Genomic DNA, 16608 nt, shown 5'->3' with positions numbered 1-16608 from the left:
GGCAACCACATTAAAAGTTTTCTACTTAACCCCACAATGTATGCCACCAGACTTCCCAGCGGACAGAATCCAGTTCCAACAAAATAGGTCACCAGGGTCAACCTTTCTCGTGAATTTTAAGAAAAACAATTTTTTCATAGTTTCATATAATCTAGGAAAACCAAGTGATGCTCATGGATTAAGTCAAGTAAACATGTTGATATTTCTTTCTTCCCCACCCCCTCTAAAACCAAGTGAATTTTTTTGCCAGGTCTACCCCGGGCCACAGGTTAGCACCTGCAACATTACTCACACTTATCCTTACTTCTAATAGTATTGGTTTCAAATAACCATATTCAGTCTTATTTCTATCTTTGTTTTGTTGGTTTCACATTAGTAAAATTATCATCAACTATTTTTATTCATCGAGACAGTATTAAAAGGTGATCTATCTCTAGCTTCGTTAGTAATCGGAAACACATTATCTTGTTGTCTCTCAAAATTATCACACTTATCAGCTAAATTTGCTTTAGATTTCTCCAATTCCCTCACCACATTTATAACAGACAATTCATTATCAGAAATTTCAACACCGCACCACAGTTAAAACACAATGGACGAAAAATACAGTATAATTTGTATATTGATTGGTAACTCAGCTCCAAAACTGGAGCACGCTATGCTAAGCTGACTAGATAAAGCCGATCGAGCCAAGCTTGGTAATACCAAGCTTCTCTTGAGCCATGGAATTAAATCAGCGACTTGAGCGATCGGGCTTTAACAGGCTTCCTCCACCTCTTCTTGAACGGGCTCTTCATCATCATAATGTTGTGCAGTTGTTTGCCATTGCAACCAAGTGCGTCGTCGTTGCTGCTTTCCTCATCGCAGCTAACAATGTTGGCATTGCTCCCATTGAGCCTAGGCTTCTCGACCTGTGTTGATGTCGGCAAAGCCTGATGGTCAGTGACATTAGCTTGGCTTGCACTAAAATCAGATTGTGTTTGGGTGCATGCCTCATCTTTCTGTTGTTCAATGGGTAGTGGAGGTTCTTCCAGCACACTATTAAAACCGCTTGATCTGCAATGACTCTTGGAGCTGCGTGAGGGGCCAAACCCGTCGTAGTAGTAGAACGCCTCACCCATGTCAACGACGGGCCTCTTCTTTTGTGGCTTCTTGCCATCCCTCTTCTTGCATGTCCGCACTCCCTTCTTCACTTTGATCCCCTTATTCGTCTTTGACTTGCTCTCATTCTTCTTCCCCTCCATCGTTTTCGCAGGCATGTTGATGGCCCCATCGACCATATCTGCAGTCGTCTTCTCCTTGATGGAGCCATTGGGCATGCTGATACTGGATGGGAAGAGCCAACTAGCTCGTCGTGTAGTTCTGAAGTAAGTCTTCTTGAAGCATTCCTCCACCTGAATGAGATGGTAATTTGGAAAATACTTGTCAAGGGATGAAAAGAGCTAGCACTAGTAATATAATGAACTGAAATGGGGTAGGGGCATGGAGCAAGATCAGGATTTTCGTTACCAGGCGATAAATTCGGTGACCACCCATACATACAGCAAGCACCAATCAAGCAGCGGGAAGGCAGGAAGGTGAGATGGAGCGAGTGGGGCGAAATTACCACGGGATCCGAGAGGTCGAGCTCGGCCATGAGTTCCCACGGCGACCTACTGAGCTCGCAGCAAGGCTGCCCGCAGGAGGAGGCCTCGGGCGCCACCAAACCGGCGCTGGATTCGAGGGCTTGGTCCGTCGCCGGCGGCGACGGCGGCGGCGGGAACAGCTCGAATCGAGGCGGGTCAGAGGGGGCCGGGGCGGGGGCGAAGGCAGCGTCTGCGCCGCCCAGCAGGCGGGAGGCGGACCTGCGGATCCGCATGGCAGCCGGGGGCGGAGCGAGGGGAGGTTGGGATCTGCGGAGGTAACTAGCAACTGGAGGTAGGGTTTGAGATTTGTCGAAGCCGCCCGCAGCCCGCAGGACAGGAAAGAACGAAGGCTGCTAGTGTGGAGTTGAGTGGGCCTCATTGGTCAGTCACGGTGAACACGTGTACTGAACGGACGGAGACTTGCTTGTGCGCATGCCTGAGCGATGGACGTGCTGGTTCGCTAACTTTTTTCCTGATGAAAAATTTACTCACTGTGGCGCCTGATGATTCTGAAAATATACTAGAGTAACCTTTTTATCTTGAGTTGAAAATATACTAACTTGCAAGCACTAGTAGAAAACAGGGCTTTGGTCACAAGGCAGTATTCACATTAGTCCCGGTTCAGTCACGAACCGGGACTAATGTGAGCATTCGTCCCGGTTCGTGCGGCTAAGGCATTAGTCCCGGTTCACCTGGACCCTTTAGTCCCGGTTGGTGCCACGAACCGGGACTAAAGGGTGCGATGCCCATTAGTCCTGGTTGGTGCCACCAACCGGTACTAATGGGCTTTGAGGCATTAGTACCTGTTGATGGCACGAACCGATACTAAAGGTCCCATTTTCAAACTCTACCACCTCCCCCCCCCCCCCCCCCCCGAACCGCCTTTTCAGTTTTAGAAAAAACAAAAGAAAATGATGGAAATAAAAAAATAAGTTTCCCATGTGATATGTGGTCTAGTTGTTGGGAAAATTAACAAATATGAATTTCGACTTTATTTGCAAAATCTCTCTGGAATTTGTAAAATGTGCATAACTTTTGCATACGAACTCGGATGAAAAAGTTTTTTATATGAAAAATCATCTACTCGAAAAGTTACATCCGAATTTAACGGGGGCACCCTGTTAAACATTTTCAAAATCCTCAAAAACCTAGCAGAAAAAAGTTACGGGGCTTTTAACATCTAGAGTGGAAAAAATCGAAAAAATTTCAAACTGTGGTGAAACAATGGTCAAACTAATTATTCTAGAATATTAGTGTTACTAAATAATTATTTCAGTTATTTTGAATTTTGGTCAAATCTGGTCAAACTGTGGTCAAACTAATTATTCAAGAAATATTAGTGTTACTAAATAATTATTGTTTTTTAAAACAATAGTTTCAAACTCAAACAGTGAAATGTGTCACTTCATGCTCAAGAAAAATTCTGAGGGTTAATAGGATTGACATCTTACTATTGTCAGGAAAACAACAAGTGCAGACTTGGAAACGAGGGAGAATAGATCCCGGAAGTTAAGCGTGCTTAGGCTGGGGAAGTGGGAGGATGGGTGACCGTTCGGGAAGTTATATGATTTGGAATGATGAGGGGTGATTAGAGATTAGAGGATAAATTGAGCAGTCATGAGAGGTGATGAGACCAGAAGAACCCTTGCTGCCTCCGGGGTCGCTCTCGCTCACTCGCGCAGCGGCGGCGGCGCCAGTCCGCCACCCAAAAGCCTCTGGTTCACCATCCAAAGCCCCCACATCGTCGATTCACGATAGACTACGACGATAGGGCGTCTCTGCCAGTACCCTCCCTTCACACGCTTCTCCACTAGGCACTCGCAATCCCCTCCATTGCCACTTAGACCCCCTACCATTCTCGCCCATTGCCGACTCGTCTCAGATTTGGTCCTCTCTTTGCCGGCTCGATGGTCGTCCCGAACAACGGATGACGCCTGCAAGATTTATCTCTGGTAGCTGTCCGCGGTCCGCCTCTTGTTGCCTTCCAATGTTGATGACCCCCGTCCATCCGTGGTTGTGTGGTTGCCTAGGGTGCGCCATGTGTTTTGTGTCTGCCCCGTGCTGGCATTGAGGTCCCCTGGGGTTGATACATCGTCTGGCACTCGGGCCTCTAACTGGTGCCTCATTGAGGTCCCCTAGTCGGTAGTGCAACTAGTGTGTGGATGTGGTGACCATCCAACGATGCTCTGCCCCTCCTCTGTTGTTGAAGAACCCTCTAGGTATCGGGCGGTTAGTGCAACAACTCATGGTGCAAACTGTCCGGTTGGTTTTGTGGGTGTATGCCCTGTGAGAAATCCCTGCTCTCTTTTCGCGCGTGAGCTGGCCTTGATGGTGATGTTCGTGTCATGCATGAACCTCCCTAGAGACATGGTCTTTGAGTTGAGGCGCGTGCTTTTATCTGTTGGTAAGTTCCGAAAAAAAGTATGCATTGATGGCGCTAGGCCTACGGTGTCTTATACAAGCCGAAGCAGGGCTAGTCGATAGCACGCATCTCGTTGTATAATCTCTTAGTAGTTTACCTTTACTATGCACACACTCCAACACAATAAAACACAAGCATGATGTAGGATTTTATCTGCTAGGAGAGCCTGAACCTGGATAAATCATGTGTCCCTGTTAACATCGTCCCAGGGCGCTTAGCTTAGGATTCCCTACCAGGAGATCTGCCGGATTTAGCTCTGACAGTGGTGGCCTATACAGATCCGACTAGGTGGACGTCGCGGCTCGATGGGAGTTTAGATCGGCTCTGGCACGCTCTACGTGCCGGAGCGAATCTTCACCTCTGGCGATGCCATTTTCGTCGCCAACTCGACTGGCCACATCGGTCAAGGCAAGAACTATGTCCCACCTCTGGCAATGCCACTTTCCTCGCCGACTCGACTGGCCACCTCGGTCAAGGCAAGAACTATGTGCCAACTTTGATCATCAAAGATTTGACGAGCGTCTTCATCAACATCAATTTAATCTCAAGGGGGATCATGGAAAAATTCTTCCATCTAGCTCGGGAGCTCAACATCCACATTGTTCTCGTGTGGCCGTATAGAAATATATGAACAACAGATTTGTTTGCATCAGCCCGCCTCTTCGAACACCGTTTCACCGATCCATTTGATGGGATTATGCAAACATGAGTCTAGAACAACCCTATAAAATTCCATCGCGAACCAACATTGCGATCTCCAGCAATTTCCACGGGATTTTGGGAGAACACGGCTAGTGGTTAAATCCAGCCCCCATTGGAAGATCCGACCGTTCAGATCATGCAGAATTGTCATGACTGCGACCCTAAATATTTCACCTCAATCCAATGGTGCAAACTCTGGAAAACCTCCAAAAGATGCATCAATTTGTGCATATATTTTCTGCTTCAAAATGAATCAGAGACGAGTTCATATTTCTTCATAAATGGACTATCAAACGACCACTACTTGAGAAGATTTTTTGTCAGGTATTGTGTTATGTTCTCAAACACGCGCGTGCAAAATTGGAAGCCTTTTCTGATTTGCTCTTCATCGTCGCGCTGGTATGGCACCGGGCCGGTCTCGTTGGTCCACGGATTCCGACATGCATCAACATCTCACTAGCATCGCTTCGTCGAGCCGACGTCTGCCAAGTTGACTCATCACCTCAGCAAGCCGAAATGCGCTAGCATCGCCGCACTGTTGAATCATCGAATTCATGTCAACCGCGCTACATCATCACCTGGTCGGGTCAACCTCCTTGCTCCTCCAGGCCGACTTGCTCCGTCATGATGGCTTACTCGAGGTTCTAGCGTCACTTTGCGAACCTACTTCGTCACATTGGCTGGCCTAGGGTTCCAGCGTCACTTCGTCGACCTACTCCGTCATGTTGGCTGGCTTGGGTTCCAGCTTCACTTGATCGACTTGATCCGTCATGTCGGCTGTCATGGGGTTCCAGCAGCACTTCACTGACCTAGTCCATCACGTCGGCTGGCCTGTGGTTCGAGCGGCACTTCACTGACCTGCTTTGTCACATCGACTGGCCCGGGGTTCCATCCCGGGGCTTCGCCTCACAACACCGACCTGTTTCGTCACGTCAGCAGACCACATCAACCACGATATCTGGCAGGTTGATCGATGTATCCCACATAATCGACCTAGGGGCTATTCACCCTCCCCGCTGCTCGTCCTAGGCATATTCGAGGCCGGCGTCTTGCAGGTTGATCGACGGATCCTGTTGAGCCAGCCTGGGGACTATTGCGCCCTCACGGCTGGTCCACATAATCATATTCCCGGTCGACATATGGCAAGTTGATCGACTGAACCCGTAGAACCTGCCAAGTGGCTATGGCACCGATGCCGCTGGTTGACTGAATTATTTTCCAGGCCCACATATGGCAGGTTGATCGAGGGATCCCGCAGAACTGGCTTGGGGGATATTTATGCCCAAACGATGCTGCTTGGTTGAGGCAGTTCCCGAGAAGATTTAATTCTCGTATTGGCCATGTTGCCCGAGCTAAGTCCCGGGGGCTATTGGATGCATGTTTATTCAAAGACAGTAAGCCAATTCCCGAGGAAATTCGATCCTTTTAGGTCAGCCATGTTGCCCGGCCTAAATTTTGGGGGCTACTGCATCCATGTTTCTCATGAAATTTTGAAGTGCAATATGGGTTTCCGAGGAGGATTTCGATCCCCAGGTCGGGAACTTGCGTCCAACATGAATCTCGAGGGCTACTACACATACACGTTTTTTCTAAGTGATTCCCCGAAGAAGCTTTAAATCCTTAGGCCAGCCGCTTGTGCGCGAATTGAGGGCAACTTCAGACTATGGTTTTTTCTACAAAGACAATATTTCACTGACCCATAGCCCGACATCGTCCCTGCCGAGTTGCACCTCGGTAACGACAGGACACAATATTGCTAAGTACTTTGGCTATCAGATTTTGGGCCAATATCCACCTTGAGGGCTACTAGCTTTATATCCCAGTAGAGAATAATTGCACCCATAAAAAATAATTCCACAAAATTTTGGCTTGCTGAAGCCGGCTTGGCAGGAAAACTTTTTTCCGTCGAGGCCGGCTATCTTCATAGACAAATCCAGATCAAGGTGGTTTGCATAAGTTCAGAGGCAGCCCAACATCTGGAGCCAAATGCGTGAAGACAGTGATCGAAGACGTTTGTCTGAACCAGTTTCAAGCCCGGCGACCGAAGACAACGTGCAGCTCGGATGTCCGTGGTGTAGCCACGCTAGAAGACTGGTGCAGAAGCTACTGACAGTTTTCTGACTAAGGGCCTCTCAGCTTGGTGGACCGGGATAAGGACCCTTTGTCGGTTCCGCCACTTTGGGCCTCCCATGGCGAATAACAAGAAGACTCTGGAAGCCTTGATGTTCAAGAAAAGGACTCCATATCCGTGGAGGACTCCTCTCCGCTGATGTAGTCGATTAGCACTCTTGTTATCCTAGGCGATAACACATCTCCTCATACAATCTCTTGGTAGTTTACTTGTAATCTATAAACATTCCAACGCAATAAAACACACGTCGGATGTAGGGTTTTATCTTTTCTGAACTTGGGTAAATCCTATGTCTCTATTACCCTCATCCCAAAGACGCCTAGCTTAGGACCCCCTACGAGGAGATCTGTCGATTTGGTTATTTCCGGTACTCACAAAAACCGAGTTTGCAATGGCATGAGCTTCCTAGCAGTCTCGTGGGCATGGTAAAGATGCACTACTCCATCTCCTTGATGAACGTCCCACCACCTCTTCTTGTTAGCAACAACACCCAGCGGCTTAGCCTCTGCCGCCAGCACGTCCCTCCCAGCAACACCACCATCTCTACTGCGACTGTGGTGCAGTAGGTACACATCACCAGAGACTGAGTAGGATAAGGGAAGGCTGAAAGGATGGCAGCAAAGGTGCGAAGGGATTACCGTTGTTATTGGCACCAGATTTGCTGCAGGTTGGTTGCTCTCAATAGGGAATACTGTAGGGAGCGTCTGCTAGTTGATTGCGCCACTTGGGCCTTATTTTTGTGCCAAACATGCAGTTTGTGGTAGTAGGCTAGTCATAGTGGGGAATAACTTACACAGGCGTCATGCATATAACACTAGTCTATATTAATACCTTTATAATGGGAAGTATCATAGGTGGTTGAATTTATTAGCTTGTAGGCCCATTTTGTTTTAGAAAGTGCTATGTGATGGTAACATACTATGTTACCACAAACACCTCTCTCCTCATTAACAGTTGCCACATAGCAAACTTGCCTTGGGGAATTTTATGTTCCTGGCTAAGTTACTCCCATTATGACCAACCTTACGGAACTTCAATTTTTGTTGATTAAAAAATGAACTACCACCCGAAGACCGAACAACACATAAAGCGAGACCAACCCGAAGACCGAACAACACATAAAGCGAGACCAACCCGAAGACCGAAAATTGAAATACCCAAAATTTGATAATTCCGGTTTGGTACGGGTCCAGTCATCGGTTTTCGGGAATCGAATGCCCAGCATACGCAACTCCATAAAACAACCACAACAAATAAATAAATAATCCAACCCTGGTAAAAATGATTGCATCTTTCTCATGACGATGACCAAACACCATATATCAGAATTTATATAGGACTAGATGGAATTCTTTTAATGGCCAATGCGAAAGCTAGCACCACAAACCACAGTTAAAAAACAGTACAACAAAATATCCAGATAGTTTCTGTTTGTACGGTATTCGAGCAGAAAAATAGTAAACAATACACTTGGTACTTAAGCCGAGGCAGGCACGTACCAAATTTCTATTTACAGGGGCCACGGAGACCCGAGTACGGTCGTGCTCTTATCACATTAGTGACTTGAGCGACCGGGCTTTCACGGGCTTCTTCCCCATCTTCTTTGATGGGGTCTTGCTCACCTTAACGGTTTCACCATTGTAGTCAGGTGCGTCATCATCGCTGATTTCCACATAGCAACCATCGATAATAACGTTGATGCAGTTGTTGTGTCTAGGCTCATCGAAGCATTCTGACGCCTACGCGACTTGATGATCTATGTCATCAGCTCCTGCTAGACCTGCATTTAAATCAATGTGATCTAGTGGTGTATGCTCTTTATGTTCAACAGGTTCTTGCACACTGCTTGGTCCGTGGTGCCTCTTGGTGCTGCGTGATAGGCCGAACCCGCCGTAGTAGCAGAACCCTAGGTCCAAGCCCTGGTTGGCGATGACCCTCTTCCTCTGAGGTGGCTTCGAGATGGTACGAGGCTTTTGATCAGAGTGGTGCGAGCAGTACGAGTTGGGCTGGCTCGCAGGCCGCCCGCAGAACCACCTTTCGCTCTCGTTCTTCTTGCACGGCCACCCTCCTCCGGCATCATCACTCTCATCTGCCTCCACCTTCTCCTTCCCCTTCCCCTTTGTCTTCAACTTGGTCTTGTTTTTCTCTTCCTCGCCCTTCGTTGTGGTGCTCTTGTTTTTCTCAGAGTTCTTCTCCACGATACCTGGTTCCAAGATGATGTAATCGAGCATGTCAACGGCCATCTCCTCATTTTCCTCAGTGGAGTCGGCACAGGTGGTGGCTGGGAAAGGGCACCTAGATCCCCAGGGGTGGTGTCTGGGAAGGCTAGGAAGGCCATCCCCGAAGTAAGTCTCCTTGAAGTGCTTGTCATCCTGAAAAAGATGAAAATGAAAATTCAGAAAATGAGCCCCTGTTTAAGAAAATAAATATGCAATAATGAAAAATGATGTTTAGTTCTGCGGAGCTGCTGTGAAGGAAGTACATGAGAGCAGGGAAAGGGTTTGTGGATGTTGGTCCGAAATGTAGGTTTAGGAGCCCTGTGGTTAGGTTAAAACTTTAGTTAATGTTGTTTTCTCTTTGCTGTCAGGATTGTGCTGGAGCTGAACTCTTTTCCAGTTACACCTGGATGCTCATGCTGCTACACCTTGTTTTTGTTTCATTATCATTTGATTGTGGAACCTGATCCTTTGCGAGGATGTTATGAAAAAAACAAAAAAAAATCGGAAAATACATGTATTTCGACCACACTGGTATATGTAAGCGAAATAGGGTGGATACGCGTAGGTACTGCTCGCATCGCTTCCAACCCTAGCAGACACGCCGCCGCCGGCTGGCCACAGATTACCGGGAGGGACAAGACGACTGCCTCTAGAAACAAGCAAGGAAACATGACATGGACATGATTCCGTCCAGACACAAGCAAGCGCGCTGGGCATGGAGGGATGGAAACCCTAGCTGGGACGTGTCTGCGCGGACGAGCCAGACCCGCGGGCGAGCAGCAGCGGCCGGATGGGCAACCTCGGCAGAGGAGATCCAGCGAGGGAGGCGGATCCACACGCTGCTGTGCAGCGGCCGGCGGCCGGCGGCGCGGAAATGTGCAATCGGTGCAGGATACGGCAAGCTACGAGCATGCACCGTGGGGGTGGGGGCAGGAAAATTACCTCGGGATCTTGGATGCCGAGTTGGTCCATCAGGTCCGCTACCGCCATGTTCGTCACGCAGGGCGGCGGGCCGCCGGCGTCGGCTGATGGGAGCGGGGGCAGATTGGGTCGGGGCGGCTGGGAGGAGGAGGAGGCGGAGGGGGTGACGCCGAGCAGGAGGGAGGCGGCCCTGCGGATCCGCATGGCTGGCGCGGCAGGGACGGAGAGCGAGGGGAGCTCTCGGGATCTGGAGAGGTAGCGTTGGCGAGGTAGGGTTTGGGATTTGGGCAAGAGGCAGGACTAACTGAGACGAAGGCAGGACAGGCGAAGACCAGTGTGAGGTGGAGGAGGGCCCACTTGTCAGTGACGATTTTGCTGAGAGTGGCGGACAGGGCTTGCTAACATCCGTGCCAGCAGGCTCAGCGGCTGTGATTGGTTGTTTGATGGCCCACACCCACACCTTCTCTTCCCCGTCTCCCCTGTTTTGACTGAAAAAACCGTATCCAAAATCAGAATCAGGGTACGCCACGAGATGCCTGGCCACGAAGCATCAGTAATATTCTTGTTAATAAGTGGCGACGCAGGCATTGTGCTGCTGCAACAATGCATCCTCACCGCGCTCGTAGGCGGCCGCCCGCAGATGATCACGTCCAGACTGCATGGGGCCTGGCACCACGATCCATCACCGGTCCTCACCAGACCAGATATTACTCGTTCCTTCCCGAATTACTTGTCATCTAGACCCGTATCTAAGACAAGTAATTTGGAACGGAGGTAATACGCCGCATCTGCATATGCCGACCTCTACTACCACCTGCATTGAACGGCACCACGGTGTCCATCGACTGTCGCAATCGTAGTCACCATCCATAACTTGTTCAGTGTATTTTTTAGAGCAAAAGTGCTTTTCTTTTCGCAAAAAAGGTGATTTTCACTCCAGTTCCATTAACAACTCATTTGGCACCCCTCATTTCATTTCATTTGATAGAAATGAAATGAAATATAATCTCCATGAGGATTTCATTTGGTTGGAATGGAAATCCAGTTGCAAAAATCATGTTTGGCTGCCACAAGGATTCTTGATTGAAATGACTATATCATATCCTGCTTGGCTGCCATTTTGGCAAGAACTGATAAACCCACACATAGTCTGGCTTCAAAAATGAACTTCATAACACACAAACATCATCTTTCCAAAATTTTAACATTCGTGCCAACATGAAACAAGTTGCCGCACGCAATATTCATATAAGAAGCAGCTCCATAAAGGACAAATCCACATATTTAAATCCTATTACAACCGACATGTCCATCTCCATAAAGCACAAAATGTAGTCTGGCACAAGCGGTTTGCACTAAGAAAGGTTTGGCAGACAAAATAGTAGACCTTATAATCACACGTTCATTATGACAATAAAAACTGAAATTTTGCATTCAAGTAAGGTCATAGCTTAACTCTAGGACCCATTTCTTTTTCATTCCATCATGGAAGGCTTAAAGAGATTTGAACATGATGTCATAGATTGCCAACATGTCATTTTCTAGCAAAGAATGAATCACCGTTGCGCACTTTCTTATCTTTGTCTTGTCGCCAACTGAACTAGCAAATCTAACAATGAGGCATTCGTTAGACATAAATGAAAGGTAATGCATGCTCATAAAAAATGAATATATTTCTCATCAAGAAAATTGGTGGACAATATTATATCTTTCGGGGTGTATGTATCAAGCAGGTAATGCATTCCCATCAAAGAAAAATGGAATATATTGCTCATCAAGAAATGTAACTCATGTAGGTTGGTACCAACCTCTCTTTTCAACAATAGAGAATGACAAGCATCACAAGTGTGCCATTTTAATAGTCTGCATGAATTGACATTAGAGAATGGCATGAAATGAAAAAAAAATTAGAAGTTCTATTATGCAGGTAGGGAACTTGTAAATCGAAAGACACATCTGTGCATTCAAGTTACTATTGATTGACTCTATTACTACGTAGTAGTACAAATTAGTCAAGCTTCTTGTGTGATCCACTTATGTTATTGCAAAAATGTGTATTATAATCCGCAAGATTGTTAATCACTTACTATAAATATTTGTCCACATCTGCAAGGTTCTTACTACAAATAAATAACCCACCCAACTTCATATAAAAGAAATAATAATAAGTTATACTATTCAGGCATGAAACACACATCATGTTTTGACAGGATCAAAATTTTGGCAATGCTCTACAACTGCAAACACATCAACATGGTACAAGCAATGCCAAAGATAAGAACAGAAATAAAATAACAAGGAATGAGCAAACTTAATGACAAGAAATCGGCAGGTTACTGAAGATAACCAGAAAGAAAAAATTGTACTGAACATACACTGACTTGTTCAGACTTAGAGGTAGTAGCACATGGTACGAGGGCCCTCTAGTGAACACTAGAAGAAGCCACTGCCACACAACACTACAACAATGGCCAATAGTCACATTGCAAGAAGTAACTCGATAATGCATTATACTATGTTGCTGGTATATCAACATGCAAAATACAAGAAACAATGGTTGAGACCAAACCACGTGACAAATAGAGCATTGGATGAAGAACACATAATTTGTAGCTACTAACACTAGTGTTATTTTTGCGGATACTTGGCTGATCAATCGCGGGCAACACTGTTGGTGATAGTTACAACATAATTTGCATGTGGGGGTAAGGGCGCGTCAGAGCGAAGAATTTCCTGGAACTTATTATTGTCTCTTCTTGTACTACAACTATCATTGCTCAAATCAAAATAAAATGTAGAGAAAGGAGGGCATGCATCAGAACCATCAAAAAAATACAACCATGCATCAGAACCACCATTAGGCATCTTAAGGAACAGTAGCAGGTTGTGTTCTTTTAGGCAAACACTATCAAAGAACAACATCAAGTTGGATAAAATACACTAGGAAGGAATACTGGAAAGTTAAAGAAAGCACTATCAGGAAAATACTGCGGAGAGTAAGCAACAACTATAACTAAAAAGAGAGGGATTTATCAAGATACCTTGCTGATTTCTATTAGTCCCCATCACCCTCATTGGTTAATTTGCTTGAGGATCCATTTCTTCTTCATTATTTTGGCTACACCTTAAGAGTCTTGAACTTGCGGTCATCCGCCATGAGTATATCGTAAGTTTCTAGAAAACCATCATCGTCTAGTCTCGCAGCTGCATTGAGCACGACAAGTATCTCTTCGGGAGAGGATAGTTTCTCGAGAGGAGCAACAAGAGCAATATTGGCTTTCTAGTCGCTAGTGAAGTCATCCAGGTTTTCTCCAAGCATAGATGCAATTGACTCATCCGATTGATATCCTTTACATTTCTGTTTCTCATCGGTTTTAGTAGAAGATGTCGAAGCAGATTCACTGTCGATGTTGTTGACATTCTCTACAACCATTTTGGCTATAGTTTCAATAGCTGTTCTGGCTCCTGTTCCAGTGGCATGGTCCTTCGAGAAGACAAGGTTGATTGAATCCCAGGACTTGATAACCTTGTTCCTATACTAAGGAACATCTTTGTTTACCTGCAAAATAGAAGATAAATAGTATTAGACAAAAAAGTGAAACATCGGTGGTAAACAATAAATATTGGAAGTAGCTTACTTGGTCAAGAAAGACTAAAAACAATGTATAGTTGGTCAAGCAAGGAATCAATTAAATCACTATACAATCATAAACTACCTATGTTTTCCTTTGTTATATCATGCACTAAGCAAAACTTGGTTCTATATACTCAACACTATTCATTTTCTATGTTTTCCTTGGTCACTACACTAAAGTGCCTTACTTGCTTGAGAAAGACTAAAACCAGTGTTTATGTATGTAAACATACTTAGGAAACTCATCATTCATAAACTTAGACACATCTATTAAGGCTCAAGGAGTAGTGCTTACCTTAGAGTAGTTGCTCCACACATCCTTACTATCAACCACAAGCTTGTTATGGGTCCTAATCCCACCCAAAACCACTCATTGACAACATCTTGCTGACAGTGACATAGTGTCTATCAATTGTCTTGCACCTTGACATGAGATTCTCCTCTATGATATCCACACTACGCTTCTCACGAACATTCTTGACAACTGCAGTGTAAGCATGTTGTTTTCACCCATTTTGAGCATGACCCCCTCTGTTGTAATGCTCCGCGAACACATTCAACATTGCCTAAGAGAGAGAGAGACTCAAAAATAGACATATGAAAAATATGAACAAACAAATGAAATCAATGATTGGCTCCCGAACATCTCACTTGGTAATCTGCCCACACCTGATTAGCTACAGTTATCTTGCTTTTTGTTCCACTCAGTTGTTGATTGAACATGTATAATCATGTTTGGTTGTTGATGTTGGAAATATGCCCTAGAGGCAATAATAAATTGGTTATTATTATATTTCCTTATTCATGATAATCGTTTATTATCCATGCTAGAATTGTATTGATAGGAAACTCAGATACATGTGTGGATACATAGACAACACCATGTCCCTAGTAAGCCTCTAGTTGACTAGCTCGTTGATCAATAGATGGTTACGGTTTCCTGAGCATGGACATTGGATGTCGTTGATAACGGGATCACATCATTACGAGAATGATGTGATGGACAAGACCCAATCCTAAGCATAGCATAAAAGATCGTGTAGTTTCGTTTGCTAGAGCTTTTCCAATGTCAAGTATCTTTTCCTTAGACCATGAGATCGTGCAACTCCCGGATACCGTAGGAGTGCTTTGGGTGTGCCAAACGTCACAACGTAACTGGGTGACTATAAAGGTGCACTACGGGTATCTCCGAAAGTGTCTGTTGGGTTGGCACGGATCGAGACTGGGATTTGTCACTCCGTGTGAGGGAGAGGTATCTCTGGGCCCACTCGGTAATGCATCATCATAATGAGCTCAATGTGACTAAGGCGTTAGTCACGGGATCATGCATTGCGGTACGAGGAAAGAGACTTGCCGGTAACGAGATTGAACAAGGTATTGGGATACCGACGATCGAATCTCGGGCAAGTAACATACCGATTGACAAAGGGAATTGCATACGGGATTGATTGAATCCTCGACACCGTGGTTCATCCGATGAGATCATCGTGGAACATGTGGGAGCCAACATGGGTATCCAGATCCCGCTGTTGGTTATTGACCGGAGAGGCGTCTCGGTCATGTCTGCATGTCTCCCGAACCCGTAGGGCCTACACACTTAAGGTTCGGTGACGCTAGGGTTGTAGAGATATATGTATGCGGAAACCCGAAAGTTGTTCGGAGTCCCGGATAAGATCCCGGACGTCACGAGAGGTTCCGGAATGGTCCGGAGGTGAAGAATTATATATAGGAAGTCAAGTTTCGGCCACCGGGAAAGTTTCGGGGGTTACCGGTATTGTACCGGGACCACCGGAAGGGTCCCGGGGGTCCACCGGGTGGGGCCACCTATCCCGGAGGGCCCCATGGGCTGAAAGTGGAAGGGAACCAGCCCCTAGTGGGCTGGGCGCCCCCCTGGGCCTCCCCCCTGCGCCTAGGGTTGGGAACCCTAGGGTTGGGTTTTGGCCGGCCCCCCCTCCCAAGGGGGCCTATATAAAGGGGGGGAGGGAGGGCAGCAACCTACAGCCTTGGGCGCCTCCCTCCTCCCCTGCAACACCTCTCTCTCTCTCGCAGAAGCTTGGCGAAGCTCTGCCAGAGACCCGCTACATCCACCACCACGCCGTCGTGCTGCAGGATCTCCATCAACCTCTCCTTCCCCCTTGCTGGATCAAGAAGGAGGAGACGTCGCTGCACCATACGTGTGTTGAACGCGGAGGTGCCGTCCGTTCGGCACTCGGTCATCGGTGATTTGGATCACGGCGAGTACGACTCCGTCATCCACGTTCATTGGAACGCTTCCGCTCGCGATCTACAAGGGTATGTAGATGCACTCCTTTCCCCTCGTTGCTAGTAGACTGCATAGATGCATCTTGGTGAGCGTAGGAAAATTTTAAATTATGCTACGATTCCCAACAGTGGCATCATGAGCCAGGTCTATGCATAGTTACTATGCACGAGTAGAACACAAAGCAGTTGTGGGCGTTGAGTTTGCCAATTCTTCTTGCCGCTACTAGTCCTTTCTTGTTTCGGCGGCATTGTAGGATGAAGCGGCCCGGACCGACCTTACACGTACGCTTACGTGAGACAGGTTCCACCGACTGACATGCACTAGATGCATAAGGTGGCTAGCGGGTGTCTGTCTCTCCTACTTTAGTCGGAACGGATTCGATGAAAAGGGTCCTTATGAAGGGTAAATAGAAATTGGCAAATCACGTTGTGGTCATACCTAGGTAAGAAAACGTTCTTGCTAGAAACCTACAAACCACGTAAAAACTTGCAACAACAATTAGAGGAGGTCTAACTTGTTTTTGCAGCAAGTGCTATGTGATGTGATATGGCCAGAAGATGTGATGAATGATATATGTGATGTATGAGATTGATCATATTCTTGTAATAGGAATCACGACTTGCATGTCGATGAGTATGACAACCGGCAGGAGCCATAGGAGTTGTCTTTATTATTTTGCATGACCTGCGTG

The 16608-nt window shown here is 46.5% G+C and overlaps 2 protein-coding genes across 4 annotated transcripts; both read right to left on the bottom strand.

Annotated features, from left to right (window-relative positions):
- Positions 1 to 535: 535 nt before the first annotated feature.
- Positions 536 to 1963, bottom strand: LOC120965045 (uncharacterized). 3 transcript variants are annotated; one of them, XM_040390193.3, is made up of 3 exons: positions 1607 to 1963; positions 993 to 1394; positions 536 to 911 (listed from the first exon to the last, which is right to left on the bottom strand). In XM_040390193.3, exons 1-3 carry the CDS (start codon positions 1856 to 1858, stop codon positions 729 to 731), a joined length of 837 nt encoding a protein of 278 aa, XP_040246127.1. In that variant the 5' UTR covers positions 1859 to 1963; the 3' UTR covers positions 536 to 728. The 3 variants fall into 3 exon arrangements, with proteins under 3 accessions (XP_040246127.1, XP_045084145.1, XP_045084146.1); XM_045228210.2 differs by having other exon boundaries at positions 536 to 1394; XM_045228211.2 differs by having other exon boundaries at positions 536 to 1394; positions 1510 to 1609.
- Positions 1964 to 8264: 6301 nt separating this feature from the next.
- Positions 8265 to 10333, bottom strand: LOC120964180 (uncharacterized). The gene is made up of 2 exons (XM_040388594.3): positions 10042 to 10333; positions 8265 to 9252 (listed from the first exon to the last, which is right to left on the bottom strand). The coding sequence occupies exons 1-2, from the start codon at positions 10222 to 10224 to the stop codon at positions 8620 to 8622; spliced, it is 816 nt and encodes a 271-aa protein (XP_040244528.2). The 5' UTR covers positions 10225 to 10333; the 3' UTR covers positions 8265 to 8619.
- Positions 10334 to 16608: the final 6275 nt, after the last annotated feature.

This window comes from Aegilops tauschii, chromosome 5, assembly GCF_002575655.3.
Source record: "Aegilops tauschii subsp. strangulata cultivar AL8/78 chromosome 5, Aet v6.0, whole genome shotgun sequence".
Taxonomy (NCBI): domain Eukaryota; kingdom Viridiplantae; phylum Streptophyta; class Magnoliopsida; order Poales; family Poaceae; genus Aegilops; species Aegilops tauschii.
Note: the sequence above shows the minus strand (reverse complement) of the source record. Positions and strands in the feature narration are given on the sequence as shown.

Coding starts and splice junctions, on each gene's coding strand:
- LOC120965045 (XM_045228210.2), bottom strand. CDS start 1,858: ATGCGGATCCGCAGGTCCGCCTCCCGCCTGCTGGGCGGCGCAGACGCT. Junction 1,395..1,606: donor TCGACCTCTCGGATCCCGTG/GTAATTTCGCCC, acceptor CATCTCATTCAG/GTGGAGGAATGCTTCAAGAA.
- LOC120964180 (XM_040388594.3), bottom strand. CDS start 10,224: ATGCGGATCCGCAGGGCCGCCTCCCTCCTGCTCGGCGTCACCCCCTCC. Junction 9,253..10,041: donor TCGGCATCCAAGATCCCGAG/GTAATTTTCCTG, acceptor CATCTTTTTCAG/GATGACAAGCACTTCAAGGA.